General features: G+C 38.1%; 1 protein-coding gene across 1 annotated transcript in view; it reads right to left on the bottom strand.

The window, feature by feature from the left end:
• The window catches only part of LOC124551146 (nuclear RNA export factor 1-like), a 214,143-nt gene that overhangs the window by 88,087 nt on the left and 110,517 nt on the right, over window positions 1-15,539 (bottom strand). The window contains exon 10 of the mRNA XM_047126110.1: window positions 8,454-8,490. Coding sequence (XP_046982066.1) covers window positions 8,454-8,490 — 37 coding nt within the window. The remainder of the gene's footprint in view (window positions 1-8,453; window positions 8,491-15,539) is intronic.

Below are 15,539 nucleotides of genomic sequence, written 5' to 3'. Positions count from 1 at the left end.
CGGCCTCCCTTTGTAAGTGCTGACCAAACAAAAAGTATCGAGAGGTCACTAACAAACTCCTGAAGAAAAATTCCTTATCACAAGAGAGTATAAACAATAGATCAGTGTGTACAATAACTTAGGACTGTTTGATTTACTATGGATAATGGAGGTTAGGTTTTGTGTAGAATTAACTAATGTATTCTGGCAAGTGTTGACTTCCAATTACTTTTTATACAATGATTCTATGAGTAGACAAAATGTGGCCTCGCCAAAGACAGTGATCATGTGTGTGAGAGCTGCATTTGCGTGAATGTGTGTGTGTGTGTGTGTGTGTGTGTGTGTGTGTGTGTGTGTGTCTTTTGTTTTTGTCTAATTCAGAAGAGCCTTCTTGACCAAAAGCTTACTGTTTAGTAGTCTTTTTGTTGTGCCTGACTGTGACTCAACATTTCCACTGTATGGCGAATAGCAATCTATCCTTATCACGATATGTCTATGAGAAGAAACACGGAATTGTGGTAGGGAGTTCTTTGTCACCTACTGTCGGCAGTCTGTTTACAGAAGATTTTAATGAACGTGCCCTGGAGACGGTAACACTGATACTTGCATTTTTAAATATGTAGACAATAACTTTGTTGTTTGGACTCATGGCAGTGAGAATTTAAACACCATTTCATAGCATCTGAATTCAACAGACCCCCCCCCCCCCCCCCCCCACTAAGAAGTTGGGAAAGAATGATGTGTCGATCAGGGGGAAGGTTGATGCCACAGTGGGATATGTCATTTATAGGAAGCCAACATACACCAGTTAGTATCACCATTCTGATAACTGTCACCATCCAGAAGAGAATGAAGGAATACTTCAGCATTTCATTATTACATCATTTCAGTTCCTGAAATTTTGTCAACTGATGCATCCCACAATGAAGTCACCTTTCGCCAGAATGGTTACAATGAAAGACAGATAAGCCATGCAATGTTCTACTGGCCAATCATTAAAATAATGAGGAGGCATCTAAACCTAAGGTCTTTTTCACCTTTTGTAAGTAGCATTTCCAACAGGTTTGGCAGTACTTTGCAGAAACACATTGTGAAGCATGTTTTTCAACCACCATTTAAGACTGGGCCCCTTTTAGAGTCTGTTTAGGATGATCTCTATTAGCGTAAGGCTGGTGCCTACTGTATTTCTTACAGTTGTGGCTGTCATACATCCGTCAGTCAATCACGACCATGGAGGACTGGTGCTTAGAGCACAAGCATCACACACGCTTATGACAGCCGAGCAAATCTGCTATTGCTATTGCAGGACTTTACCTTGGCACTGGTACTCCTGTGGAATACAACAACACAGGGAGTCTGGCATTGACTTCGATCTTAGTGAGGAAGCGGTTGAGATTAACAAGGCAAGTGATGGATGTTTTTGCTTAAAATCTTACACTCCCTCTAGCAAAACAATAGAGGGACTGAGTTGATGCTACTTACTCACCTGCAAGTAATTAATTTTCACTACTGCTGAGTCATGATACAGGTCATCATTGTTTGTGTGGTGTGTGTGTGTGTGTGTGTGTGTGTGTGTGTGTGTGTGTGTGTTGTTATTGTGGTTTTTGTTGAGCATTTCTCTTTCTAGTTGCACTCATGCACTGAAAATGAAGGAGGTTCATGTTTCAAATAATCTACGAGAAATTCAAGCGTCTGACTGAGCTGTGTTTCACAAACTTCAGTGCAAGATCACTGCTGTCAATCCAGTAAATGTAACCCACAAAAAAGTTTTATGTCTGTGCATCATTATTTGGCTTGGCAACAATACTTGTATCACCCTTCAAAAATGTGAGACTGCCTACTAATTCAAACAAAACTGGAAATCATTAACAGTGGAAGAATAGTAATGGGCTCAGAATAACTTTCTGCATCCTGTTTTTTAAACACAGACTTCACTTGCTGCATGCTGAATCATTACTCCACCAATCACACTTGCTGAATAAAAACTTCATTTACTTTAACTTTGTAGTTCCAGGAGATAATTCCACAATACTACACATTATTCAACTGAACCACAGTGGGTATTTAATTTTCTGTATAATCATTTAATCCTATTTCAGATTTGTCTTGATAGACAGAAGCTAATATCAAACTACTGAATAACCAAAGAAAAGAAAAGGGGACTCGCTACACAGGGTGTAAACAGTAACCACAGTGGTGTTTTGATACGGAACACTTTAAGTCTATGTCTCAACTTGGCCTTCAAAAGCCACCTAAACTACAGCACGCACATGCCAAGCAATATTTTCAATGTCCTCTCGCTCTCTTGCATCACGGGCTCAGTCGGCTATTTCGTTAACATTACCAATTTCAACTTTTCAGTAAGACTTTAAAAGACTTTTGCAACCATTACGTGAAAAGCTAATTACACTTACAATCAGATCTCAAATTAACCCTTCTGAGCACAGTAGTTTCGTATTAAGAATGCCAGATAAATAAAATGATTTAATCGTTAACTTCATGCTGTGAAATTCCACAATATTTTGAGGTGCAATTTACACAAATGTGAATTTTACATTTTACAAGTACAAGAACAAGGTTTTAATATTGAAGGATGATTTTGACTGTAGCTTTGGTGGCTTTTGTATGTCAATCGGAGGCCGTTTCCCAGCTTGATAAACCACAAGTGTCCTATTACGAATCTCATCATCTTGACTTCGCCTACATCACTGTGGTAAGTAGTAAACAGTTATGGTTTACATCCTGTACATGCAAAACTGGAGTTATGTCCCGGGCTCTCCAAGTTAAAGATTATTGTGTTTAACAACATTGTTACTTTCCATCCTGGATTTTCCATTGTTTAATATTGTTTTTAATAGCTTTCTGAATGCTGTGTCATAGTAGTCTACCAGGAAACACACAAGCTGATGGTGCTGACAGTGCGCAGAGTACCGGGAGCAAGTATCTGAAGCCTCATAAAGTAGCTGGCGATGATTTTAATAAGTTTATGCACTTAACTGGAAAATTATTGTCTGTGCCAATTGCAATGTCAATTTTCTTCTGACAGTACTTAATAAAGGAACCAGTTAAAAAGTTTGTGATGGTGCTGAGCCACAGTCATACAGTATTTTTTTGAAAGAATACATTGCCATTTGATGGTATATTACTGTAATAGCATAATAACTTACACAATGTAATTGATAAAGGTGTAAAAGCCAAAAACCAGATTGTTCAGAAAAAAAAAAAAAAAAAAAAAAAACAGTAATATACAGTCAAATGGTGGTGATTTATTTAGTAGAGGTTTTGATGTCCAGCTTTGGATTATTTTTCACAAGAAAATTTCGTATGAGAATTGAAGAACATAGTGCAACAGCTACTGATACTTTGTTTTAAGAACCAACAACCTGCAGTGATTTAGATGTAAAACTAACAGTCAACGGTATGTCCGACCATGATGGTCAAATATTAGCAACAAGCTTTACTGACCAGTTTAATTACAGATCACAGAAGAAAAGTACTGTATTGCAGAATCATAGACAATGACTAACTATAGTGTTTACAGAGAAATTATAGAAACAATGCTCTGGAGAAATTTATAAAGCAGACTGAGTTGGTGGAAAATTGAAATCAGAATCTTAAACATATTCCTACAGCATGTTACGTCTTATTTTCCACCACAACAAACAAAGGTACAGTTGAACAGAAGTAAGAATAACATTATTAAACAAGAAACACATGAAAATAGTGAACAAATGAAATTGAGCCTCGAGAAAATATCTTGCACAAAATAGTAACACTTTCAAATCATTGGCCACCAAATTAAACACACAGTGGCTGCAAACACTGCACCCAGTAATAAATACAAATGTGTTGGATTTACTTGTGCATACATTGCATTTAACCACCAACACATATCAGTTTTAAAAATACAGCACCTAAGGAGACTATAGAATTCATCAGGTCACTGAAGAGTAGTAGTTTTTCAGGCTTGTTCTGACTTGACAGGATTAACCTTAAACTATCTTTGTAATTAGAAAATTGCTCAAGGCATATTTCCTCACAGACTTAAATAAGCTGTAGTAACACTCATCTACAAAACTGGAGATACGCAAACTACCTCTAATTGCAGGCCTATATCACTCCTTCCATTCTTTTCAAAAATGTTTAAAAACTGGCCCATGATATAAAACTAACTCATTTAACTGATTACTGACCATCTCTCAATTTGGTTTTCATAAAGGATTCTTCACACAGAATGCAATACAAGATATCACAAATGAATAGCTAGCAGAGCTAAACAAAATAAATAAATATCCTGTTGGTATATTCTGTGACCTTGCCAAAGCCTTCACTTTGTGGATCACAAAATGCTACTTAGCAAATTAAAGTGTTGTGACATTAATGGGATCCCTTTTGCAGGGATAGAATCTTACCTCCGTAACGAATGCAGACAGTATCTCAGGAATAAAAATAACCTCATAATGGGAGAACACATTTGGAGTACCACAGAAATCAGTACCAGGCTCACTCTTATTTCCACCCAACATACAAGACTTTCCAATGACTCTAAAGGAGCAGTTCAAAAACCGTAATGTTTTCATTCACAACTGAAGCACACTGATTAAGGACCAAAACTCGACCCCAGCAGACACAGCTCAGGTGATAGTTGAGCAGCCCTACAAGTGGTCCACAGCTAAGTTAAAGCTTTAACCTCACAAAGACTCATATTATGTGGTTTTAAACACGAAATAATGACTTTTACCATCAGACAGGCACTACCCCTCCAAACCTAGTCCACAAATAGATTTCTAATGCCTTATCCTTCCTCAGGGCTTTGATTACCTCTTATTGTGACCTGAAATGAGGGAAATCTTACCTAAGATCCTTCCCACTCCTCCCGCAGTGGTGTTTATCGCCCACTCAATCTACACATCTTAATCCATCCCTACATCATCCCACTCCCATTGCCTTGTCACATGGATTATATCTCTGTGAAAGACCCAAGTGCAAGACTTGTCCATCCACCCCAGTCATGTCACAGGCTTAACCTACACCATTAGAGGCCATGTCACCAGTGAAAGAAGCCATGTCATATACCAACTCTGCTACAAACACTGTACTGGTTTTTACGTCAGTATGACTACTGTCTTGCTGTCTAAAAGGATGAATGGCCGCTGCCACTAACAAATGTGACCATTCTGTGGTGCAATGCACGGCTAAGCACAACATGTTCAGTTTCAATGGCTGCTTCACAATTTGGTCCATCTGGGCCCTTCTCTCCACCGCCAACTCCTCTGAATTACACAACAGGGAGTTGTCCTCACATGATGTTCTCTGCTCCTGTAATTGTACTGGCCTCAATCTGAGGTAACCTACCAATTTTGATATCTGATCTACATTTCATTTCACAAACTGCAATATACCAGCTAAAAGCAACTATGCACCAAATTTACACAGTGCGCTCTTACCTCTGCAAACTCTTTAAAATTTCATCCAGTGTTTTATTTAAATTGATGCAGTACAGTAACTATTATGAATAATGAAGAGAAATTCAGTCCTTTACAATGCAGAGAGCACGTCTGTAGCAGAGAAAAAAATACTTGATGTTTGCCCACTGTGAGTTAAGTTTTATTCCTGTGGTGCTTTTAGTCAATGTTGCCATCTGCTTTCCATTATGGAGATAAAGTCTCCATCCCTCGAAAAAAGCCGTCATTAATGCTGTAATATTTTAGTTAACAAGGAAAATAGTAAGCTCCATGCCACCATATATACATAATATTTTTCTTTCTTTCTCAATTCTGCCAGGCCTTCTTGTGCAATATCATATAATGTATGCCTGATGAGAAGGAAGAGAAGATATTGAAAATTACAAGTTCATCACACTCCTGACGGGTTTAATATTAGGCTCAATGGGCAAACTCTTGGAATGTGTGTGTGTGTGCATTGAACACATTCCCATTCTCCCACTATTTGGTTCTGTCTCTGTAGCAATGTGTTAGCTGCATCAATTTGGATCAGGTAATGGCATTTGCATTTCTATCTATATCCACTAAAGTAACTCCAAAAAACAAAATAAATAAGAATTTGCATTTCACCTTCAGTATTCAGCAACTCTATGACTTTCATCATTCAATATGCAAGTTGATATTGGTCACATCATCAAACACTATCCTGCTGGCACCATATAACAGAAAACACTAGTATTCGCAAAATGTGTAGCTAGAAATTATAACATCATTGGCAAAATAAAATATGTTACATTATTACAGATTTTGAAGACAAAAATAGGAGAGACAACTTATAAAGCTCTGTCACATGTCCTTTCCTTCCTGCATAACGTTTTCTTAATTTGGAGCATAATTCATGGCTCTTGCTGGTAATTTATAAACATGTACCCACGATGATGTTCACACCACCTTATGTTGATAATTTTTAATTTAGTAAATAGTTGTCCACTGTAACGCTCTTATCTAATATCAAACTTTCTGCCCTTATCTAATATCAAACTTTCTCTACCTCCAAATAAGGCTTTTAAAAACTTCATTTCACTTGTCCAAATGTGGAGTTTGTCTTCCCCCTATTTCTACCATAGAACTGGAACTACAACTTCACCAAAAAACTTCAGGCATCATTATGCAGTCCATGAACATTGACATCACTGATGTGATTCCTTCAGTATGTTCTTTCCTTCATATAGCTTTTAGTTGGACTGGTCCATAGTGCACGAGTGTTGTATTTGTCACTGCCAGTAAATTCCATTTGTGTCCGAGAGACTACAGTGCAGGTGCCATCAGTTTCTGTCCATATGGAATGACCTTAATTATTATTTACCAAAATAGTCAATGAAAATCAAACACCAATTCACCGGACACTTTTTTAGTGGGGTTTTCCAGACATGAAGGAGCATATATTTAGCAATAGTTGTAAAAGAAAAAAAGTCTTATACAAAAAACTTGAGCTTCTGGAAGTTAATTATTGTTTCACCAACAGAGAAAGATCTAGGATACAAGAGAGTGTACAGGAAACATGTTCAGGTGACAGATGAAGGAAATTGTTCTGAATTAGGAACAATGTATCATGTAAAAAGGATGTCTTCAACAACAAATGAACTGTGTGTGTGTGTGTGTGTGTGTGTGTGTGTGTGTGTGTGTGTGTCGAGGGGGCAGGGAGGGGGAAGGGGTTGGGGAGAGGGGGTAGTGGGTAGGGGAGGGGAGAGGGGGGAGGAGGGAGGGGGTATGCCTCTTGGTGAGCATTTAGTTTCTGGGATACATGGGGAAAGTTAAAAGCAATGAGAAGTCCTTTCTATGAGTAGAAGGTTGTTAGTGCTGGGTCCTCCCACTAGGTTCCTCTACTTCTACTACAAAAGTGGCAGTTACATTGAAGCGGTTGTTTCTTAAACAGATGTGTGTTCAGTGCTGACAGAACAACATACTAACATCCAAGTACTCTTAAAAATGATGTCTGACAGATTTTACAAAAACCTCTTGCTACAAGCTAACACCGAGGCAACCAAAGACAACACACTGGAGTAAAAATCTAACACAATCAAATGTGATCAAAAGACTGGTACCTTTCCAATGACAATCCTTCTGGTCACACAGTGTTGCATGGTGGGTGGCTTTTTGAAATGGTTTCAAGTGTACATTGTATGTAAATGTAAGGATGTGTGTGTGTGTGTGTGTGTGTGTGGGGGGGGGGGGGGGGGGGAAGGGGGGAAATAGTACTGGGCTGTGTACATGGCCATAAGTGTGTGACATTAATGGACTTGTGGGTGTTTCGCGGTGAACTGCTCGATGTGCCTACAACCAGCCATGTAACAACGTCTGAATTGTGGTCAGAAAAAGATTGCGACCGAGTGGGACCAAAGACACATTTCATGGCTTGTGAATCAAAATCGCTTCCAAATCTGACAGGAATTGCTGCAGGCAACGAATGAAGGTCCATCCGAATCTATTAACAACAGAACAGTGTGATGGAAACTATATGTGAAGAACATTTGCAGTCAGTCACCTACAAGAGGGTACTGCCATCACTATATCTCAAGGCAACAATAGGAAAGTTCATCAGGCTGGAAAAATATGTTACTGGTTTTCTGTACACTCCCCCACAGTAATACATCTTGACTGGCCTGTAAAATTATCTTGCTTGAACTCCACAGAGAATCTGCGGAACATGTTGAAGCAGTACGTAAAACACCATCACCAGCAGCCCCACAATTTGGTGAAATTGTGTGTTCAAATCCTCAGTGAGTGGCTTAACCCAGGTGTGATGTAGCTGCCCAATCTTGTGGACTCTCATTCTAATCAAATCCAGACAGTCATCACATTCAGGAGCAGAATTACATGGCATTAAATGACTCTTTTTAGTGTTTTCCCTAGGGCGACTTACATTTAGTGCCACTTTTGATAAACGCATGACACTGAACCACATAGCAAGCACTACAAGCAATTACTTTAATTAAATATACTATAAAATGTAAATTTTAGAGCACTCACCAATTTTGCAAGACGGGGAAATGTTGCCTTGATGGCACTAGAAAAGAAGAAACAAAAAACATAATTTTTTGCTCCAAACTGATAAAAACTTAGTATGCTAACATTATTATATAATTCCAAAACGACCACCAAAATTGAGAGATTGCAGCAAGTATTTTTTTAACATCAAATCAATGTAAAGGTGTAAAAGCTGCAGAAAAACTCCTTAGTGCTTCAACATTAAACTTAAACTTGCTCATGCAACATTAAAAAAGTGTGCCCTTGTAAAGTCAAAAAGAAACTGAAAGATAAAATTCAGGGATGGTCACTACAAAACAAAATAAGATACAAACAAAATACCTTTATCCACCAATAAAATTATCTCCAGTAGATAGACGACAGTTATGGCTATGTTATAATGTAGACGCATAATGTCATCAAAAACCAATTTGTCCTCAGATGTCACAAAATGTCAGATATTTTTCAAAATCTGACACATACAGAGTGTACTTTGAGTATTAGAGTCATCTACTCAACTACTGATCAGACAGATAGCCCAACTGTCACTCCCTGTCATGACAATTGGCAGAAATGATGGATCTAAGACATATGAGTCAATCAAACCTGTCCTTGCCATTGTTGCTTTCAGTCTGGCAGTTAATTTACGAAGTCCCAAATTTTACACACAGTCAGATCTTTAGGAATCACTGACTTAAGACTGTTCTCATCAATTTCAATTTCTCCAATGCCAATTCCAGCACAGACCCCAATTTTGTGAGAAAATCTGTCATGATCCATCTACAATGTCTACTGTCAACTTGCATTTGGCTCATGACCAGCACTTTCCTTTACATCCAAAATGAATTGGAATCTGCCCTAAATACATATTCTCCTTACAGCCTCTGTTGTTCCATACAGTTGCATGACATCACATATCTGCCTCAGTTGCTGTACATCACAATTTGTAACAAAACTAAACTGTGTTTCACACTACAACCTGTACTTTATCATATCCTTTGTTGAAATGCCTGCAGAGACAATGCTACTGCAGCTCAGTGTGATTAACACTACATGGCACTTCTCAATATGTTTCTCCAAGTGCATGTTCACACATAGATTTTTAACATTGCTCTTCATCTACATGGCATCTCAGCAAATCAAACATAAGTGTCTGGCAGAGGGTTCATTGAACCACCTTCAAAATAATTCTCTATTATTCAACACTAACGGTGCGAGGAAAAAAATGAACACCTATACACTTCTGTTAACAAAAATATTTTTGCAATCAGAGGAGAAATTGGTGACTATAATTCCGTGAGAACATCCTGCCACAATAAGAAATACCTTTGTAAATAATCTTCATGGGTTTGCCGCCAGATCATGTTGTGCAAATTCCACAATATTCCCTCAGAACAACTGTCCGACATCTTCAGGTGGTTCAACCTAGCTGGTGGCTAGGTACGACTGACGGTATCCGCACGGCAACACCCCGTTTCTAGAACACGCACGTGAAGAATGGGCAGGTGTGGAAATCGCGTATGCGCAATGATTTGCAGATAGACAGATGGTGCCATATTCAAACTTCCTCTGCAAAAAATTGCAGAGCGGCTCTCCTGTGCGTGCGCTGTATGCTGCATTTGCCAACAGTGTGGCCAGACATTACTCACCAACGGCCGTACTAGACCAATGTTATGACGGGCCTGTTATCGAAGCACTATGGCTCTAAGCACTATGGGACTTAACATCTGAGGTCATCAGTCCGCTAGACTTAGAACTACTTGAACCTAACTAACCTAAAGACATCACACACATCCATGCCCGAGGCAGGATTCGAACCTGCGTTCATAGCAGCAGTGCAGTTCCGGACTGAAGCGCCTAGAACTGCTCGGCCACAGCGGCTGACAAAATGTAGGAACACATGACATATCTTAGAACATAGGTTGAAGGAATGCAAACCTGCATATACAGCATTTGTAGAGTGAGAGAAAACTTTTGAACATGTTTGCTGGAATACCTTCTTTGAAATTCTGAAGGTAGCAGGGATAAAATACAGGAAGCGAAAGCTTTTTTTCAACTTGTACAGAAACTAGAAGGCAGTTATACGTAGACGTGGGTCGTCCATGAACAAATGGGTCCAACGGAACTGTTCTCTAAAGTGAACAGGAGGACTGAGGAACGACTTCTAAGAAAAAGTGGTTCACCGTTCACTTTCATTGCGAACAGTCTCGTTCCGGGAATGATCACAGCTGGTCTTGTCCCCAGAACTGTCGTTCACCATTCACTTCAGTTGTGGCCAATCTTGTTCTTTTTCTGGCAGTCACTCATTTCATGTCCCATGTCAACATGTTTATATTGTATGACTTATAAAAAAGTAAGTTGTGCATAATATATACGATTTCAGGCAGCAAACAAAGAAATCTGATAAGCTCTTCAACATCTTGATCACATGTAGAAAACATACTTAAGACAAGGCAAGTTTTTCTTTTTCCTTTTTCCACAGTTTTTTAATGCTTACTCTGCTTCATTCTTCATTTAACATGCAGTCTTTGAGACTACTGTCAATTATCATCTTCTCCTCCTCCTCCTCCTGGTTTCATATATATTAAACTGTTTGTGATTCTGACTCAGTAGGAAAAGGGGAAAGGGAGCCTCTCCTTTTGAAAAAGTGCAGAATGGCATAAAATCCTATTAAGTGTTTATCTCAATGAATGTTATTTAAAACTACCTTTTCAGCAAAAAATCTCATTACTTTCAAGTTAATTATTAATACAGTATTGCTGCATTAACTTTAATAATACAACATATAAACTTGCTATTTATCAAGTGTGGGAGTCAAATGTGATGAGGGAAAAAAAAAAAAAAAAATCACATTTTCTTCTAAACATTCTTATTCTTTGATAAAATGTCTTTTTTTGCCCCAAAACCTTATGGAGGTACTCAGCCACAACCCAAAGTATATGTAGGTTCTATTCCTCAATTTTCTTTTTGTAAGTTACTTATTACAGTGTTACATGATCTTTATGCTGTCTCAATTGAATAATTTACAATTCTTAGTTTAGTAACTAGTTGTAGAGTATTGACATCTTCATTTACATGCCACTGTGAAGAATCTGTCTTAAGGAACTTGACACTCAAATCAAATTGTTTAAATATAATTTCTGGGATTGATCAATACCCACTTAAATTCTTATGTATCTTTGTTTATTGGTTCTACTTCAAGATTCAGTGTAGTTACTAATTTTTAATTCAGAAGATTAAGGTGACAGAACAAGGGACAGGAACCATGTATAATATTTCAGTTTTTGTAAAGCTGCACATGGGACTATTTCTTCTACTACTGGCAACCTGATATTTACTAAATATAGAGCTTTGGCATTTGAAGTGGCATAGGAACACGCTTTGACAAACACAGCAGTAAGAAAAATACAAACAGAATAAATTGCAGTCTGTTCTTGTGGTCGCAATTCAACTTCATCAAGGAACACAAATGTTTTCAACATGTAAATGGATTCCACCATCCACCTTGCACAATGGATGCCTTTGCAGCACAGAATGACACTCCAGGAGATAGCTCTTTGAGAAGTGAACTAGTAGTTAATTCAAAAGCAATCAATGTAATAGTCTCACATATCTTATGCCTGCAAGGAATTCTTTTTCCAAAATGTTTTTAATCAAAACCCACGCACGTCAAACAGAGTGCCATATTGTGCCGTTGTGACAGAAACAACTGATTTAACAGAAAAGCCATTCAGAGTAAGTTTCATGGACAACTTTCTCCTCCCTTTTCTGTAGTACTTAAACTGTCTGAAATATGCATAAAATTATCGGCACTGAACTTGTAGTGGACTTTCCTTTATTTATAAATAAATCTGTGTGTATAATTTGAATATAATAGAGGGAGACATTCCACGTGGGAAAAATATACATAAAAAAACAAAGATGCTGTAACTTACCAAATGAGAAAGCGGTGATATGTTGATAGACACAATAAAAAAACACACACACACACACACACACACACACACACACACACACACACAAATTTCAAGCTATCGCAACCCAAGGTTGCTTCATCAGGAAAGAGGGAAGGAGAGGGAAAGACGAAAGGATGAGGGTTTTAAGCGAGAGGGTAAGGAGTCATTCCAATCCCGAGAGTAGGAAAGACTTACCTTAGGGGGGGGAAAAGGACAGGTATACACTCACTCACGCACGCACAAGCGCCCCCCCCCCCCCCCCACACACACACACACACCCATCCGCACATATGCATATAATTTATCTTTCAAGTACATTACTATGTAATTTACTGATTTGTTGTTTCATATTCATTTTACTCTCATCTGTTAATGGTTCCCCTTGATTGCTCAGAAGTTCTCTTTCTCAAATAACTGATGACTGATTCCATGCATGTACCTTGACACTTTTCAACCACTAACTGATCAAAAACTGCTTACCTTTTCCAGTTGCAAAGATCTTCTAAGCAACTGGGGGTGGGGGGGGGGGGGGGGGGGAGGGGGGGGGGAAGGGAGAAGAGGAAATCACATTTCTTTCACTTGTTAAGTTTTGATGATCTTCCAGCACATTTACGTAGTTGCTACCATTGCCAATACAAACCAGTTTCTCAGCTCCCTTGTCTGAAGTCAATAATTTTCCAAATAAATCTTCACTTCCAACAGAGTATGACCCTTGATGTGTAGTTAATTTACACACCCAAAAATTTTAAAATAAAACTATTAATGCTGGTTTGACAGGTGATAGTTTACTTCCAGCCATTTCATGCTAGTAATGCTTGTGCAGTTACACATAATTTTCTGTAATGGAGTTTCTGTAAAGAAACAGAAAACCGAGGCACTACACTTGTTACAACTATGAACTTCTCTCAAAAGTGAGTGATGATTAGTACTGTCCGGTACAGATCAAAAATAGGCTCCATAATTTGTACTTCCACTCAGCTTGTCCTGGGCTCTCTCTGCCTGGCTTACAATCGCTGGCCCGTCACACCACCTGACTAATGTGATGCATTCTGAGAAAAATATCAGGTAAGGAAATCGAAGTAAACAACATGTGTACATTAGGTAATCAATAAATTTATCATGCAGAAGTAATGGTTTTTATTTGGGAAAATGTATCTCAAATCCACACATGAACAGTGACGGAATAAAAACGAATGGTTCCCAAAAAGGAATGATCACCAGTGAATTAGTTCCCAAAGATGAACAACTGTGGCCGTTGAATAATAACTGAACTGAATGGCAACTGAAGGAAATGAAAGGGAAAGGGAGAACGGGCATTTGAACCTGACTGCTGAACGATTCTTTGGCCGCCAACAACCATTGCACATAAGGACCACAAAGATAAGATACAAGAAATTAGGGCTCATACACAGGTGTACAGACAGTCTCCACCACACACCGTATGATGGCTTGTGGAGTATCTATGTAGATAAAGAGGTAGCATTACTAAAATATGTACACTGACTGAGCAAGCAGTAGGAAAAACCAAGGAGACATCTGGAAAATGAACTGAAGTTCAGGTAGAAAAAAATAAAAACTTTGAGGATGTCTGGTGACATTGTAACTGCCTGAGACAGCAAAGAATTTGGGCAGTTGAAAAGAGTGGACAGTGACTTTAAAAAGAGATTAAAAGTTGAATATTAACCACATAAAACAAACGTAATGGAAAGTAGCTGAATTAAGTCAGGTGGTTTAGAGAGAATTAGATTAGAAGATGACACCAAATGTTGCTGGTGAGTTCTGATTAAAAGCTTAATATCAACCACATAAAAAAAATGTAGTGTAAAGTAGTTGAAATAAGTCAGATGATATTGAGAGAATTGGATTAGGATATGAGATACTAAATGTGGTAGGCAAGTTTTGCTATTTAGGCACAAAAGTAACAATGTTCAAAGTAGCGAGGATATAAATATGTATTGGCTGTAGCAAGAAAAGCAGTTCTGAAGAAGAGGAATCTGTTCATATATTATATCCATTTAAGTTTCAGTATGACTTTTTTGAAGGTATTTTCATTGTGTGTAGTCTTGTGCAGAAGTGAAACTTGGACAATAAGCAGCTCTGGCAACAAGAGAATAAGAGCTTTTGAAGTGTCGTGATTCAGAAGATGGATAAATCAGATGGGTAAATCAAGTAACTAATGGAGCTGGAGAACAAAGAAATTTATGGCACAATTCAATTAAAATGAGGGAGTAGTTGATAGGACACTTACTGACACATCAATGAATAGTCAACTTACTAGTGAGGGGTACAAAATATAGAGGGAGACCAAAGGATGACTACAGCGAGCAGGTTCAAATGGGTGTAGGTTGCAATAGAGACAAAGACACTCACTCAGGATGGAGCAGAGTAGAGAGCCGCACCAAATTAGCCTTCAGGCTGAAGACAACAAGAACAGACTATTGCAGTGCAAAATTCGCCTCAAGGCCACATTATGCATTTGTTTATAATTAAAGTCAATTTACAATTTTTATGTGTTTCTGAAAACCACTTTGTACAGTGCAGCTGCAGCATTCAGAATGCTGACAGCAATAATGATGGCTATATTATGCTAATTGAAGACAGATGAAAACCTGAAACAGTATTGTTGTGTAACTGTATTATATAAAAAGTGGTGAATAGGAATTGCTAACTCACACATTTCTTAAAAAAAAAAAAAAAAAAAAAAAAGAAAGCAAGAAAGAAAGCAGCCACGTCTTATAAATGTTCAGCATGTAGCCACATTTACAAATTAATTTGTAATGTGAATGTAAAACACTTGCTCCGCACCATTATGATTTACTTTGCAAATGGTCTATGGAAAATGAAGCTAAACAACTTGGCATACATAATGTTATAAAAGAAATTGCTTAAATACTGTATTTTTACTTAATTTAGTCCATGCCATTATTTTAAAATGGCTGGTAGTAAAGATATATGTGACAGCTGGAAAGAGGATATTTATAACCTGTACTGTAGTGCTGGAATTGGAAGCTGATATGAGTATAATAATGATGAAGAGTTAATTTATGAAAACAATGAAGGAGAGTTCTTCCTTGTACTAAATAGGTTAAAATCAAATAAAGCAATGGGCACAGATGACATACCGGCAGAGCTT

The sequence above is a fragment of the Schistocerca americana genome, chromosome 9 (genome assembly GCF_021461395.2).
Source record: "Schistocerca americana isolate TAMUIC-IGC-003095 chromosome 9, iqSchAmer2.1, whole genome shotgun sequence".
Classification (NCBI taxonomy): Eukaryota; Metazoa; Arthropoda; class Insecta; order Orthoptera; family Acrididae; genus Schistocerca; species Schistocerca americana.
The sequence above is the reverse complement of the archived record's forward strand: the minus strand, read 5'-3'. Positions and strand labels throughout refer to the sequence as shown.